This window comes from Ananas comosus, linkage group 7 (assembly GCF_001540865.1).
Source record: "Ananas comosus cultivar F153 linkage group 7, ASM154086v1, whole genome shotgun sequence".
NCBI classification, from domain to species: Eukaryota; Viridiplantae; Streptophyta; class Magnoliopsida; order Poales; family Bromeliaceae; genus Ananas; species Ananas comosus.
Genome location: NC_033627.1, coordinates 12525958 through 12542791, shown reverse-complemented (window position 1 = coordinate 12542791; position 16834 = coordinate 12525958). Strand labels below are relative to the sequence as shown.

The window sequence follows — 16834 nt, the reverse complement described above, 5'->3', positions numbered from 1 at the left end:
AAGATGAATAAATAAAAAAATATTTTTTAATTTAAAAAATATATTTTTTAATTAAAAAATATATGTGCATATACCGTGGGTACCCGCGGATTATCCAAAATGCCCACAACTTAATGAGTACCCATCCATTTTACTTGTAATTTTTGGGTTGGAAAAGTTGTTATCCATACCCACAAATTTGCGGATAATCCGCTCGTATTCACGGATATAGATTGAAATTGTTAGGTCTATCAATAATAGAATTGGCATATTACTAATCTAGGAGTATTTTCCAAAAATAGGGAGAAAAAAAAAACACTGTTGCAAGAGGTTTATTAATTTAATCAAGTTCTCTTTTTTTCTTTTTTTTCTTTTTTTTTGAGAGATACGTAGCACGCTACCCACTTCGTTTATTTTATTTAAAAATAAACTTAGCTAGAAATGTGAATCAACTAGAATTCGAACTTGGGTCTCAGGTACCAACCACCAAGCCCTTTGCCACTTGCTCTAGGGACGGTCGGTAATTTAATCAAGTTGTCACTGAGACTCTTCAATATATGCCTTTGAAATAATTTCTAAATCTAGAAACTATGTATATATATATATGCTATTTATTATTGAGTTATGGGAATTGAAATAAGAGATTGGAATATTTGAGAGAATTATGGGTCTATTATTCATGGCTAAAATAATGAATGAGTTACAAATCATGGCTGTAATAATAATAATAATAATAATAATAATAATAATAATAATTCTTCAATTTCATGTTGCCTTTTATTCTTTTAATTCATGCTGTTATTTACTAATGCAGTGGTCAGGTTCCAGGCAACAATTTTCCTCTATTGTGGGTGTAAATTAATTAGTAAATCTAATTAAAAATTTTCCTCTATTGTGGATCGAATTAATTGGTAGTTCCAAATACAATAATGTTCTCTGCTCAATAAACAGGAGTCAAAATGATTCTGGGTTTTCGAGCTTTAATTTATTTTAATTATAATTTTTGACATGAAGTTTTTAATTATTATAATCAAGTTGTAGTTGACAAAATGTTAATGTATCTGTTAAATATAAAAATATATAAATAATCATTGTACTCTAGAAGTGATAATGCAATAATGATTAAAATGATGCATCACTTCTATATCAGGGACACGTCAATGTTTAGTAACTAAATTTAGTTATGGAACTTAGTCGCAATAATTTATAGAATTCAAGTCAGTCTTGTTGTTTGAGGACCAAAAGAGTAATTTAGCCAAATTTTGATCATAGTTTAGAAGTAATGCTAAAAACTTCAATTTATTGCTTTTAGCTTTTTTATGAATTACTGCAGATTTTAATAAAAACAAATTTAAGTAGTGCTATTAAAAAGATGATTTTTATATTGACAAATAAATTTATTAAATTTGGGAATTAATCCCCACCATTGTATTCAAGCAATTCAATGAATTTAATCTGTTACTAAAATAGTTCAAGGGTTGATATTAAAGAGATACTTTGGTACTGACAAATAAATTTATTGAATTTTGTATAGTTTTTACTAATATAATTTAGGAAAAATTTCAAATACCCCCCTTGTGGTTTTACTTTTTCTCACTTTAGTACCCTGTAGTTTAAAGTGTATCAAGTTAGTACTATGTGGTTTTGAACTTTTTCATTTTAGTACCCTGTGGTTTAAAGTGTATCAAATTAGTACCCTGTGGTTTCGCACTTTATCACTTTAGTACCCTATGGTTTCACACTTTATCACTTTAGTACCCTGTGGTTTAAAGTGTATCAAATTAGTACCCTGTGGTTTCGCACTTTATCACTTTAGTACCCTGTGGTTTAAAAACCACAGGATATTAACTTGATACAAAAATAAAACCATATGGTACTAACTTGATACAAAAATAAAAACACAGAGTACTAACTTGATACACTTTAAACCACAGAATACTAAAGTGATAAAGTGAGAAATCACATAGTACTAATTTAATACACTTTAAACCACAGGGTACTAAAATGAAAAGGTGCGAAACCACCGGGGGTTTTGAAGTTTTCCCTATAATTTAATCAAATCCAATGAATTTAATTTGATACTTCTACTATTCACTTTATAGTTGTCACAGCAGTAAGAAAGTAAAGATACATAGCTTGTAAAACACTTTTTTTGCTTTGATTCAAAAAAAAAAATAATAAAAAAAAGTCTATATACTGCTCACAGTTGATGCCTCATTGATTCTATTATTGAAGGGATGGGAACCCCCAAAAAGTAACACCTGCTTTTTATCTTCTATGTATTTTAATATGTGTAGGGAGAAGAAGATAAAAGTAGTTTCTGGGCTCCAAAAGCAGAAAAAGATCTTCAGACTCCAAATTGCAGCTTGGAATTGCTTGCAGGGATTTGAATACAAAAACAACCAGTTCTCCTCAAAGTCACATTACAAAAAAGTATCCACCAAAACCCTCTTTCCCTCTTTCGCTCGGCTAAACAATATACAAAAAGCTTACCGTGTTGTGCGACTTTTCTCTCTTACCTAAACAACAACAGGGAACTCGTGCACAAATTCACCTCTCGCCTTCCGCCTTCTCAGATGATTGTATCTGACTTGGAGTCTCTGTTGCAGCGGCGGAAGCTGTCGCCTCTGAGGAAGTGTTAACTGTATTTTCTGAAGTTATTGATGCTGCTGTATGAAATTCGTGAGAGTTGTCAGAAAAATGATTATACTATTATACTATTCGCGGATAACAAAAAGTTGTACCTTGTGGTTGTTCTGCAGAAGCTGGCTGGTTTGGTTGAGCATTCGTTGCAGATGATGCCAATTGTTCTTCGGTGACTTTCAAAAGCTCTTCGCTAGAGTAGGGCACATTTGCTGGCTTGCCATCTGCATATTAGAAACGAAGAAGTAATATTACACGTTCTGCTTTTGTTCGCACAAGTTAAAAATGTTCTCAACATTGATATATTGACTTTTCTCAACCTCGAAGAAGCAAATGCTATTTACAAAGTCCTATTACTAAGTTTTTGTTGCAGAAGACAGAAAAGGAGAATTTCTACAATTCACAAAGTCTAATAATAATTAAGTGAAATCCGATAGTACTGGTCAATGATTCAGTAAGAAAAAACATGAGAGCCATATTTTAGTTTTTGAAACAACATGAAATATAGATGCTTTATTAGTGTGTCCAACTTACAGTCCGAGCTAAATGAATGCTACATATTCTCATTTAAGTAGGCTTAAATACTCACTTGGGTCTGCAACAGCTTGCTGATTGTTATTCATATATTGTGTGGACTTGTAATTTGAAGAGGAAGAAGCAACTTCATCAAGTCCTATCTCCCGTTCGAGCGTGTTCTTAAAGTCCCTTGAGACTTCCTGCGGTGTAAATTTGTCACTCATAGATAAAGTAATCATGCATATGTTTATCTAGTTTGGATTCTTGGATGCTGGTTTTATCCTTCTTTCGGCCTGTTTGTAAAGTCATTCAAAATAAACACCAACAGTATTTTCATTAAAACTCTCCTCAACAACTTCTTGCAAAAAGAAGCTTCAAATAGGAGCTTCCGCCTTCGGAGACTAAAAGCTCATTCCAGCTTTCTACCAAGCATGCACAATTTTCAAAGCTTTCATTTTTTTAAAGTATAATTATTCTATAACTATGCTAAACAAGCACTTTATGGTGGCTTTTTAAAAACTTCACTTCTTAGTGCATATTCCCTAATGCACGATTTGTAACGAGGGAATAAGTTGAATTAACCAACCTGAAGTTCTCTAATTGTTGGTTGGAAAGCACGCAAGGTCTTTCCCAAATTACGGGCAACCTGCATTTAGATAGATTAGTTAGTGGATGTGCCAATGCAAGTGAACTTCAAGGAACAAAGAAATAACAAGTTGTTAAAGTCCAACCCTTCCCATCGCTTCTCAACATCATAAATAGTTGACTGTTAAACTATCCACGAAAGTTAAATAAATCAGACTGCATACAAACTGTTACAACTTTGCGATCACACTATTACTCAACTCATTCGCTTACAACCAAGCTCCTCTGCTCACCAAAGCCTCCTCAAATTGGAGGAATAAAAAGAAAAAGAAAAAGAAAACCAACATCTTCAGCGTGCATGTTTATGATTTCATTAGTACTTCAACGTATTAAATTGCCCCCATACTATGTGGTAAATCTCACATTTAAGATCTGGTCTATGGAAACATTATAATGATTAAATAATTCCCAAAAAGCACCTAAAACAGAAGAAATATTTAGAGGCTCTAGTACTATATATTGATAAGTTAGCAAGTGTAAGTGTCGATATTCAAAGGATTTGTTCTTCTTCACATAATAAATTATGCCCAATCTATTATTCCAGCGTAAAGGCATTATCAATACTAGAATGTTGAATTAACTATAGAGATGATGAAATATCAAAACCTTTTAATCATTTTCATAGAAATCTAAAATTTCTTTAAGCATCCAAAGAAGTTTACCTCGGCTAAACCTTTGGGGCCAAAGACTAGTAAAGCCACAACACCAATCACCAATGCTTCTGGAGCCCCAACTCCGAATAAAGAGGCATAAACAACTCTCCCACGACATCTATCCTTCCTTTCTGCAACTAAAAGGAAAGATAAATTCATGAGCCAGTCAACCGAAGTTACTTGCCAAGCGCGTATTAAAAGAAGTGAGCAATTGAATGAGAATGACATGATGATCGACAGCTTTAAAGCATCTCCGAAGAAACAAAGAACCACCTAAAAAGAACTGCCTCATGTTCCAAATATGGCTCAAATTCTATATATCATTCACTTGTAAAGAGAAAAACGTGGTGATTCTCCTTTGAGTACACTGTGTCAACGACTTGTGAACGTGAAATCCGCATTTACAGAAGAGAAACTATGATTCGAAAAGATTATTAGGCTCTTAATATGGCTGTATCTTAGGTCTAGTTTACTGTGAAACTAGACTTTTTGTTGACTACTAGCGAACAAAAATCATATAATTACACTGAATTGTAAAGCTCTAACAAATACTATTCGACAATGAATGCAGCAGAGATGAAGATGTTGAAGTGGGTTAGCGGCATTATTAGGATGGACAAAAAAGGAAACAATCAAATTGAAGGAAAGTTACAAAGAATCAAACACAAACTAGTGTAAGACGATTGTTACAGATAATTCGTATGTCCAACAGACCACACGTGATACATCCTTAAGTAATAATAAGATATGGCTTGAAGGTACAAGGGGAATAAGTGGTTGAGAATAGCTTCTCCATTCGAAAAGCAAACTTCGCCCTTTTGGCATGCGGCCGAGATTTTTGGTAGAGGGAGAAGCCAAAATAAGCTTCTAAGTCCTAAAAGCGGAAGCTCCAATTCGAACCATCTACTTCTAACCACAGAGCAATCAGGTCCCCAGGCTCGATTTTCACATCATTAACTAAAGTAAACAACAACACTTAAACAGCAAAATTGATTCTTTAACTTGACAAATTGCATCTACAATATTAACATCACAATCACATCAAATAGTGCAATCAATGCTCAACCACTATCCCCCGATAAATGCTTGATAAACACAACAAGCACATACTTTAATTAAAAAATCACAACTTTTCTACTCGGAATCAGCTAACTAATCTCACGTTCTTCAAACCTAATCAAGAGATTACCTCTTCGGGCGAGATAATGGCGAGAGGAGAGGCCGAGATGCTTGAGACCGCTCCAGGTGGAGAGGGAATGGAACCCTAGTTGGGGAATCGCGCTGCGGCGGCGAGATCTAGGGTTTGAAGGGTATAGAACAGGGAGAGTGGAGGAGGAGAAGAGGAGAGAGGAGGGGGGTCTAGGGTTAGGGCAAAAATAGCAAAGAGCGGCCCCCGAAGCTGCGACCATGGCGACGCGCGCGAGAGAGAGAGAGAGAGAGAGGTGTGGTTGGGAACGGCGGTTTGGAAAAGCGCTTCCCACAGCAGCTCATTTTGACCGTTGGGAGGGTGATAGGAGATATTTGGGATCGAGAGAGCAGTTTGCTGGAATAGGTCTCCAACGTCATTTGTAGACCGACCCAATCGGAACACGCCACGTGTATGCTTGATTGGATCATATATCTTAAAAAAGGTTTTTTTTGGCATTTGGCGCCCTCAAAAAAAAAATTTCACAAATAGCTCCATCAAATTTATAATTATAATTTTGGCCCTATTCCCACCACGCGGACGCCACATCAGCGCCACACAAACTGGTTGGGGAAGGACGCTAAGTTGAACACGGTGAATCATTCACCGTGTTCCATACTTATATTCAAGTTTAAACATGATGAATGAATTATCATGTTTAACTTATTACACCACCTCCATCATTTCTGGCGTGGCGCTTACATGTCGCCTGCGTGGCGGAAATATGGTCAAAATTATAATTATAAATTTGATAGAGTTATTTGTAAAAATTACTTTTTTGAGAGGACCAAATGTAAAAAAAACCCATCTAAAAATTGTTGTGCTAAGGTTCTATTTTGTGCTGCGAGCTATAGAATATTCTTAGACCAAATAAGCTAAAAATAAAATTTATACGAATATACTTCTAAACGAGATAGTAGAAATTATAATGTAAACGAATTATTGAGATTTATACAATATAATTATTTTGAAATTAAAATAAGCATAATATATTTTTATTGGGCTTTTTTACTATACAATAACAAAATATCTGTATAAAGAGAGATATCTACTTTATTTATTAGTATAACCCTATTATGATCGAAACAAGCGAGATTTTATTCTATCGCAATTTCTTGTTGTACATTACATACTCTTTATGCAATCTAAATAGAGTCATAATGTATTTTCTATACTTTCATTGAAAAGCACATATGTACAGAAAAAGACTATTCTTTAGTGGGATCGTAGAAACAATATCATAACCATCGTAATCTATACAAGTATGATATCGTTCTCGAAAACAAACCAAAATATTTCTTGGTCACATTTCCTTGCTATATATAGAGCATATTCTCGGCAGTTCCAAACAGAACCTTAAAATAACTAGCTTTAGCTTCCTAGGGCAATTTTCCAAATTTATTATCATAGTATATATACTTAGGTATCAAATATTACAAATTAGATTAAATTCCTATTTGGATACCGGAATAGAATATGAGAATTTTATTGTTTGATTTGAATTAAGGAAAATGTCTTGACATTTATAATTTGATTGGATAATAAGATTTATCTTACAAAATAATGTAAAAGCTAAATATGTTATTCATTCTAAATAGCTGATCATATTTCTAATATTTCAAAACTACACATTTTTTGAGTGAAACATAAAAAATATAATAAGTATTTTATACACGCAAACAGGGCCTAAATTAAATGCTTATTATTAGATGAATCAGTATAAATAACTATAAAAATATATATGATTTATTTATTTAGCATCATTATCTTTTATTATTTTTGTGGTTTGATAAAAACTAACTTAACTTTTATAACTTAGCAATCTTGCTTAAATGGGGCCATTGGTTACCAACATTTATGCCATTTTTGTCACTTTTATTTCTAACTAGTATTTGACCCGTGCGATGCACGTATAATATAATAATATAAAATAACAAAAGTTATTATGTGATGATAAAAAAAAATTTTTAATTAATATTATATTTTTTTAACAAATAAAGAAACATACTATTAATCTTAATTATAGACTTATAGTACATATTAAAATACAAAAGCTAGAGAAAAAAAATTATGGACCAAAGTAAATACTCAAGTAAAAAGCAAAATTCAACCCTGCTCTATTATCTATGAATTGGTGTGCAAAACAATTTATATTTACATATTGATGTGCAAAACAAAATGATAACTAAAATTGATATGAAAAATTACAAATGATATTAATATTTAAGCATGAGATCAACTAAACTTTCATATTTGACACAAATTAGAGTAAGCACACGTATATGAGAGACATACAAACTTTTAAGATTCAAAAATATATAGATGTTGGTCTTCAAGAAAATATAGAAAAAAAAATTTTGTTGCATGAAGATAGAAAGTACCTGCTCTAATAACAATATAGATAAATTGTTAAATAAGTGAAATGATAAATATTATAATATTAGTGAATTTTTTTAGAAAAATATCTAAATTTATTTTTTTAAAAAAATGACAGAGTTGAATTGTTAAAAAATTGTAAATTTTGAAATAACATGAAGAAAAATAAACCGCTCACCTATTTTAAGTTCTGAAACACTTATTTAAAAATCACATTACTTGTGGTTTTGGATAACAAACTATTTTTATCACAAATTATAATATTCAATCCATCCTTACTTCGAACTCTAGATATTGCAACATATAACTGACCATGACTGAATATCGATCTAGGTAGATATAAGCTAACATGTGATAACGATTGATCTTGACTCTTGTTTATTGTCATAGCAAAACAAATAGCCAACGGGAATTGTCTTCGTTGCATTTTAAATGGTAACTTGGAGTCTGATGGAGTAATCACCATACGGGGTATAAACACCTTCTATCCAATATTGCTCCCAGAGATCACTTTTGCTTCTAGTATGTGTTTTTCCAATTGAGTGATCATTAATCTGGTTCTATTGCATAAATCTGAAGACTTGTCTATGTTTCTCAAAAAACGTAAAGTACCGTTATTTAAGATGTAGACATGAGTGTCGTATTATAAAGTTATCAGATTGATAAATACAATATAATTTGTTTTGGATATTCATCTATTTATAATAATAAGCAGCTAACTGAAAAAAAACATATAAACATTTAAAAGATATATTATAATTATGAGCACATATTTGTCATCCTCAAGTAGTATCGTAATCTTTTAAAGCTTCCCAATGACATCTGATAAATTAGAAAAATAAAATATAATAATCAATATAATAGGTACACATATATATTAAAAATTGAATTTTAAAAATTAAATATTTGATACATATAAAATTTGTTCAGGAAAGCTTTTCTTATCGTTGCATGTATCCTATCTCCCTAAAATAGAAAATAAACAAATTATTTTTTCTAAAGTAGTCATATTCCCTAAAGTAGTAATATCCGCACAATATAATTATAGGTGACTTTGAAATATTCTCTAAAATAGAAAATCTATATTTGAGCTTGACACGTAGATTTTTTATATAGTAAAAGATATTATTTTCTTAAAAAATCTAATTTTTTTTCTAAAATAAAAAATCTATATTTGAGCTTGACACGTGGCAAACATATAGAGCGCCACGTGTCAGCTTTTCACATAGGGTTCATTAAGGGTTCTATTTTAGTATATAGTAATAGAAGATAGATAGATAGATTTTTAATTTTTAAAATTGAGTTTGTAATATTTATTTTAGTTTGACATTGACATGACAATTTTCGTCAAAATTATTATTTATTTATTTTAACAAAAAAACCTAACTATAATAATAAATATAAATAATAAATAATGAATACTAATCTAATTAAAAATTAAAAATTAAAAAGATTACGCTACGGTGCAATTAATTAATTAATCCAATAAAAAATAATGAAGCCATTGATCACCGTCCATTAGAATGCACGTGGCTTGCACGTGCACGCAACCTCGGCTCAATAACGAGAAATTAGTGCCTGGACCAGGTGCAGTGGACTGGGCCTATAGAAAGCGTTTTCGGTCCACGACTAAAAAAAAATCTAAAACCTTTTCGCTGACGTGGTAAACTCGGTGCAGCAAAGCTTCTCCTATATAACTAACTCCTCGAACTCGACTCCGCGCCTTTCCGAGTTCGTGTCGAATAAACTCTCCGCCTCTGCTCCTTCTCCTTCTCCTTGCTTTATAAACCCTAAAAATTCCCCAATCCCCTCTCCATAAACCCTACAAACCCTAATTCTCCAATCCCACATTGATCGATTCCGGGATGCTTGGATCCATGGCGAACGCCAACGCGGCATCGGATTCCGATCAACGCGGCCCCTTCTCCGGCACCAAGCGGCGCGGGCTCTTCTCCGGCGCCACCGCCGCCGCCGCCGCTGATTCCGATCGCCGTCGCAAGAAGGTGAGGGGATTGGACGGTCGAGATCCTCCTCGGATCAATGGGCCACCGCTGCTGCCGATTTCGCCTCCGACGCCTCCGATTGAGGCAGAGGCGGCAGCCCCCTACGTGGCGAGCGGATCAGATGAGTTGACGCAAGATTCGGATCTTTTCGGGAGTGTTGTGGGGGAGTTGATGAACCCTAAGAGGAATATGGAGATTAAGATGTCCAAGAAGATCGGTCTTGTGAAGGTTCCGAATAGTGTCCGGGGTTTGCTTATGACCGGAATATTGGAGGGATCGCCCGTTCGATACATTGTCTCCGATTCCTCGGTGTGTTTTTGTTTTCTCTAAGTTTTTTTAATGTACCGCGTCTTGTATTTTTTCCATTCAAGATTTGATCTTTTTTGATGCATGAAACAGAAAATTATTAAATTGGAAATCCTGACAAAAGAATCTTGGAAGGTAACAAAATCTTAGGGAAAACTCTATAATCCATTAACGCAGGAGATAAGACTCGTAATTCTATTTGTAATTTTGTATTAAACTAGTTGAGATTAGATTGAATCTACAAATCTTTTGCATGTCGAATGAAATAAATGCCACTGGATTAGATAAAATTTCTATTTTTTAGTGAGATTGAATAGGTGGCATTTAATTAGATTAGAGAATCTTGAAACATAGATTGAAGAGTTGAGCTTGATTCCGCATAAACTAGGACTCTTAAATTATCAGGATTGATGTATTCGCATAGAGCAGGACATGTGCCAAAAAGTTCGAATCACTTTCCTTTTAGATGGCATGGAGTGGAACACATCTGTGTTATTTCATTAATATGGGGAGCTTGATACCATGGTTGAAAAGATTGGTGCCTTGGGATATTGGGAGTAGAATTTTGCTAAAATTTGAGCTGAGAATTATGAATGTTGAATGTCACTTCGTTGTCTTCTATATTTGTCTTTTCTGCTCACAATCGCACTCTTTTTATCGCATTTATTAACCATACAATTCTGACAAAAATTGGTTTTCTTGGCACACAGCAACCAGTGCTTCATGGAGTGATCAAGGGGACGAAAATATTGTGCTTCTGTTCTTCCTGTAACGGCTCCAAAGTGAGTATCTTCGTTTCACTTTGTTCTAGTTCGTATACTTTCTTGTTTCGTGAGGTATAAAAATTTGATTTTGTGTCGATAACATAGGCTATTTCAGCTCATAATTTCCAGCAGCATGCTGGGAGCACAAAGAAGCACTTTGCAGATTTCATATGCTTGGAAAACGGAAATAGCCTCAGCGACGTGTTGCAGGCATGCAAAAGTGTTCCACTGGACATGTTGGAAGAGGCGATACGAAATGCAATTGGCCCAGTGACCGCGAAGAAACCCACTACTTGTCAAGAATGCAAAGGTAAGGATTTGTGCTTTTAGATTCTACAGGTATATAATCTCTGAAAATCTGATATCTGTTTTGCCCTTCAGAGAGTCAAGTTCGTACAGATATCTTATACTTATTTACTTTCAAATTTTCCCTTTTTTTGCAAATTTTCTCTTCTACAAAATCAAGTTTCCAATTCCTAAATTAAGGCAAGGATTTTTTATAAGAAACTGACGGGTATATATGTAAATAGATGATTTTGAAGGGATATACATATACATAAATATCCTAGATTTTGTTTGTAGCAAATATTCAGGTTTTGCTTGTATTTGCAAAGAAGCTAACATGTATTATACTATTTGCAGAGTCATTTCTTACTTCGCGTGCTGGGAAGTTCGCATCATTATGCGATTTGTGCTTTGACTCGCAACAATCCCAATATGCTCCAAGTTCATTGCATGCAAGGTTGCCCAAGAAGCCCAAGTATGTGTCTTCACTTACTCTTTAAATAAGCGCTGCTTTATCAGTACAAGTAATTAAAATATTCATGTACGCGACTTTCTGTCACATTATCTCCATGTGTAATTATACTATTATTGTTCTGTTTTCTATATCACAAAATATTGCCCTAGATTGTATTTACTTATAGTTACAAACTTCAACTTAGATGTCGCACAATCCCTATTTGTCTATCTATGACTATGAACTCTCACAAATACAAGCAGGCCCACTTACTTAACATGTAGATAAAATTTGGGTTTTTTCTGCATTCCCTTACACTAATAAATGAGAACTTTTGGGAATGTATAATTAGAAGTGTTTCTGCCATAACCTTTCTTAAGCATATAATTTCTCTTTTTTTAATTTGCGGACTATCTAATCACTCGTTTCATGCGGAATACCTTTGATGCTTGCCGATGCGACTTTTGATTCGTATTTACTTGTTCTTCTTTAGGTTATCGGATAGCACATCACAGACTGCATCATCCAGCAAGAAGAAATGCATCACTGGTAGATTAACGAAAAAGTTGGTATTCTGTAATGTTACTTCAGTGTCGGCATTTTCCTTTCACTTCTTCTTCTAAAGCTTGTCAATAAATTTTGCTTACTTTTTGATTCATTTCTCATTAGGGACCTTGGATTGCATAAACTGATCTTTAAGAATGAGATTTTGCCCGAGGGCACTGAAGTAGCCTACTACGTTGCTGGAAAGGTAGTCACTTTAGCGGCTATATTATTGTTGTACCTTGATGTTCTGTACTCTTTTTGTCTAAAATATTTCCGCTACACTTTTGCAGAGAATACTCGATGGTTATATCAAAAATCATGGAATATATTGCCTGTGCTGCAATAAAGTGGTAAAGCTTTCTTTCTTTGCAACTGTTGATGTTTTTAGCTATTCCAAATTTTTTTTTTTAAATAAGAACCCAATGACTATCACGACTTCGGCCCCTGAAATACTGAAAAAATGTATTGCCAGCTTAAACTATGGTATTATTAACACTGCCTCCTTCATTAGCAGTGTCCGGAAAGGCACTTTGCTCATAGGTTAATGGGATATAGAGTTTTAATTTCAAGGATGAAGAATAAAATCACCATAATTCCTGCATTTAATTTCTTAGTATTTCTAATTCAAATAGCTAAATCTCATTTTGCTAAATGAGCAGGTCAGTGCTTCACAGTTTGAAGCTCATGCTGGTCACGCACCAAGAAGAAAACCGTGAGTTTTGCGATTTTAGTACCTCGTGTTTTAACACATTATTTACACTCTTTCTCATTTTTATTTTTTCGGTTGAATCAGTTACAATAACATCTACACATCAAATGGAGTTTCACTACACGAAATATCAGTGTCACTATCAAAAGAAAGGAAGTTGTCAACAAGTGAAAGCGACGATCTTTGCAGAATCTGCGCAGATGGGGGTGATCTTCTCCTTTGTGATCTCTGCCCTAGAGCTTTTCACAAAGGTACTTGCATTATGCTTGTCATATTGTGAAGGGACATTGCGGAATTATTATATCTATATGTAGCAATTTGCATCTCATGATCACTTTGCTTTTATCTGATTTTCCTATTTTCTCACATTCTTGTTGCAAACTGGCGATGTCAAAGATTTCTCGGATCTACAGATAATTTATAAACTTCTTCCTTTCAATGTTTAATCATGCATCATAAAATACTTTTATGTGATATATGTATCTATACTTGAGGTTGGATCTGCATTAATTTAGGGTACTGCACCTTCTCACAAAAATACGCTATTATGCATCTTAAATGGTTTTGACACTATCTTTCTTGTCTCCCATCTCGACGAATTATTCAGGCGCTGCCTACCTGATGCATAATGCTTTCTAATGTCATCTTTGTGAAAACGATGAATCTTATAATACATTTTTTACATGCACGTTGCAGAATGTATTGGTTTATCGACGGTTCCAGAAGGAGATTGGTATTGTCAGTATTGCCGTAATCTCCACGAAAGAGAGAAGCATCTGGCTTACAATTATAATGCAAGAGCTGCTGGGAGAGTTGATGGTGTCGATGCCATAGAACAGATATTTAAGCGGTGTATAAGGATTGCCGTGATATCAGACACAGACCATAGCGTTTGCGTGTTATGCAAGTAAGCAGTTCATCTTTGTTCACCTACTTCGGTCTGTATTCTGTAGTCTTTAAACTATGGTGCTAATTTACTCAAGTCTCTTTGACCATCTATTGTTTTCCTCTTTTTCTTTTTTCTTTTTTCTTTTTTCAGGTCACATGATTTTAGCAAATCAACATTTGACGATCATACTGTGCTGATCTGTGACCAAGTATGTTCTTTATTCTCATACGTTCACATATATAGAACAATTTTAAAGTAAACATAGGCACAAACAAGGATTTAAATTTGGCCTACAGAAAACTGTATATGTTTTATTTTCTTTTTCCTTGTATACTTAGCTTACATAATTGGCTTTCTCCTTGACTAACTGTAACTTCTTCATGAATTTCTCAGTGTGAGAAGGAATATCATGTAGGGTGTCTAAGAGACCGCAACATGGCTGATTTAAAGGTAACCACATGATTGCTGCTACTTTCTCCTTTGAAATGAGATTCTCACTGTTGTGATATTCACTGCTTGCTCAAGTTGGTCATTGTTTAGTAGTAAAACTAGCTAAGGAACAATAAAACCCCAGAACAGAAAATATAGTTGATACCACCAGAAGCAAAACCAAACAGAAAATTTTGGCTTAATTCTTTTCTTTTATATTCGTTTTCTGGTTACAGGAATTGCCTGAAGGGGAGTGGTTCTGTTGTGCTGATTGCGGTCGAGTTCATTCTGAGTTGCGAGAAGTGCTTCGTCGTGAAGCGGAGCCCCTACCATGCTCAGAGGCAGAAGTCATTAGGAAGAAGCGTGCGCAAAGAGGCTTGAATAATGATGTGAACGATGAGATCAAATGGAGACTGATTGCCGGTAGAAATGCTACAGAAGACAGTAAATCATTGCTATCCGGAGCAGACACCATTTTTCGAGTATGTGCTCCCTCATGATAATTGCATATTTATATGGATGATAATGTGTACACATATGAATAAGACAAACTGTAGGAAATTCCCTATAAAAGTCACTGCTTTCACTTTGGCTCTTTCATTAGATATCACTTTGCTATGTTTTGTAACATTATATGGATCTTTTTTCTTTGTTTTTTTGAGAAAATAAACGATACCGATATGTCTCCTTAGAGTACAGAGAAATTAGTACAATACATAGAAAGAAATTAGTATGTATATGCAGTTATTTGGCATTGCTTATTCATTTCTTACTGTCGATTTACAGGAGTGTTTCGATCCTATAGTTGACCCTGCAACTGGAGCAGATCTTATTCCACCAATGGTTTATGGGTGAGAAAAGATTTTTTTCCAATCTTTTAATTAGTTTAATCTTCTTTAACCTTTTTTTTTTTATTTTATCGTTGTCAATTCTAATACTTCCCTTAATTCTGATTTCGTGACACGGCAGACAGAATGTGAGATATCAGGACTTCAGTAGGATGCTTTGTGCAGTATTAACTGAGGGGTAAGAGTTATTAATCTCTAAATACAAGATTATCGAAAGCAAAACAAGTTCTATGTAAAACCGTGATCTTGAGTTCAATTTTGGTTATTTTTACTAAAGAGAAGTTTTGATTTTGTAAATGCAGATCCTCAGTTGTGTCAGCGGGCCTCTTACGTGTTTTGGGAGGTGAAGTGGCTGAACTACCGATAGTCGCTACTAGGAGGGATACTCAAGGATTGGTAAGTTTGAACTTGCTTTCTCTATTTATTTTATTTTTTCTCTTTTTTTGGAGATACATGGTAAAATGTAAAAAACCGAGAGATTTAAGCGCTTACTGATATATATATCTTTTTCCTTTCCTTTGGTAGGGTTACTTCCAAGCGCTGTTTTCCTGCATCGAGAAGCTGTTAGTGTCCTTGAAAGTTAAAATTTTTGTACTCCCGGCAGCTGACGATGTTGAATCTATGTGGACTACGAAGTTTGGCTTCACTAAAATAACTTCAGATGAGGTAAGTTCTTATGCTGCGACTTTTGCATTTCTATGGAAAAATTAGTTGCAAATTTACTTCCTGAAATGATCCCAATTTCGTTCTCATGGTTCCACTGGTACAAATTTGTCCTGAAACTTGCACAAGATTTTGGTCCGCAAGGATTAGATTGAAACAAGGGTCAAACCTCACTGTTGAATTATGATAACTTTGAAACTCATAGGGAGAAATTGAAATCTGGGTCAAATTTTTGGTACTAAATTTGTAGCTATCACTTATAGTAATCTCCTGAGAAATGTGGTTGACTAACGAAGCATTCGTACTCTTCTTGCAGTTGGAGAAATATCTTAATGGCGCATCGGCGACCGTCTTTGAAGGCACATCAACCCTGTTTAAGCAGCTCCCTCTTTCTTAAATTCTTTGCCAAGGAAGAAATTTTGCTTCTCAGTAGCACAACAGAGCAATTTTGGAAACAGAGATTTTTGTTTTATAATACCACAGAAGGGCCAATTTTTCAAGAGCTTTTCTCAGCAATGTACATAGGAGGTTTCTCTAACATATAGGACGCGATCACGCCGACAAAGCTATATAAGTTAGTATAATGAGCCGACAAAGCTATATAAGTTAGTATAATGAGTGACGAGAGATGTAAGTAAAGAGAAGATAGTTGGAGATACAGGCAAAGTTTAAGATTACAGAAGACAAAAGATACTGCTTTTTTTCTTTAATTTTGTTTTTTGTTCCTCCCCCTCTTCTATTGGTTCTGACTCTCAATTTTGTCGCAGTTTTGCTCACTTGATGATTCTGTAAGATATATTTGTAAAGTTGTCAATGATTCATCTGAAATTCTAGTTGTTCTAGTAGTCCTAAGGTGAGAAAATTTTCACTAAAATGCTACAATTCGCAGATTCGATCTCTTCTTAATGTTGGTGATTAGGAAATAGCCATATGGTTTACA

At 34.2% G+C, this 16834-nt stretch overlaps 2 protein-coding genes across 4 annotated transcripts; one reads left to right on the top strand and one right to left on the bottom strand.

The window, feature by feature from the left end:
• On the bottom strand, window positions 2326-5913 carry LOC109712312 (sec-independent protein translocase protein TATB, chloroplastic). Of its 3 annotated transcripts, none has more exons than XM_020235806.1 (6): window positions 5626-5913; window positions 4446-4573; window positions 3725-3784; window positions 3212-3338; window positions 2724-2846; window positions 2326-2648 (listed from the first exon to the last, which is right to left on the bottom strand). In XM_020235806.1, the coding sequence occupies exons 1-6, from the start codon at window positions 5843-5845 to the stop codon at window positions 2530-2532; spliced, it is 777 nt and encodes a 258-aa protein (XP_020091395.1). In that variant the 5' UTR covers window positions 5846-5913; the 3' UTR covers window positions 2326-2529. The 3 variants fall into 3 exon arrangements, with proteins under 3 accessions (XP_020091395.1, XP_020091396.1, XP_020091397.1); XM_020235807.1 differs by having other exon boundaries at window positions 2326-2645; XM_020235808.1 differs by having other exon boundaries at window positions 4446-4567.
• On the top strand, window positions 9876-16800 carry LOC109713269. Its single transcript, XM_020237271.1, has 18 exons — window positions 9876-10310; window positions 11018-11089; window positions 11177-11381; window positions 11714-11831; window positions 12304-12375; window positions 12480-12561; window positions 12647-12706; window positions 13016-13068; window positions 13150-13316; window positions 13762-13972; window positions 14105-14162; window positions 14348-14404; window positions 14620-14865; window positions 15170-15234; window positions 15353-15409; window positions 15534-15627; window positions 15757-15897; window positions 16211-16800. Exons 1-18 carry the CDS (start codon window positions 9876-9878, stop codon window positions 16289-16291), a joined length of 2274 nt encoding a protein of 757 aa, XP_020092860.1. The 3' UTR covers window positions 16292-16800.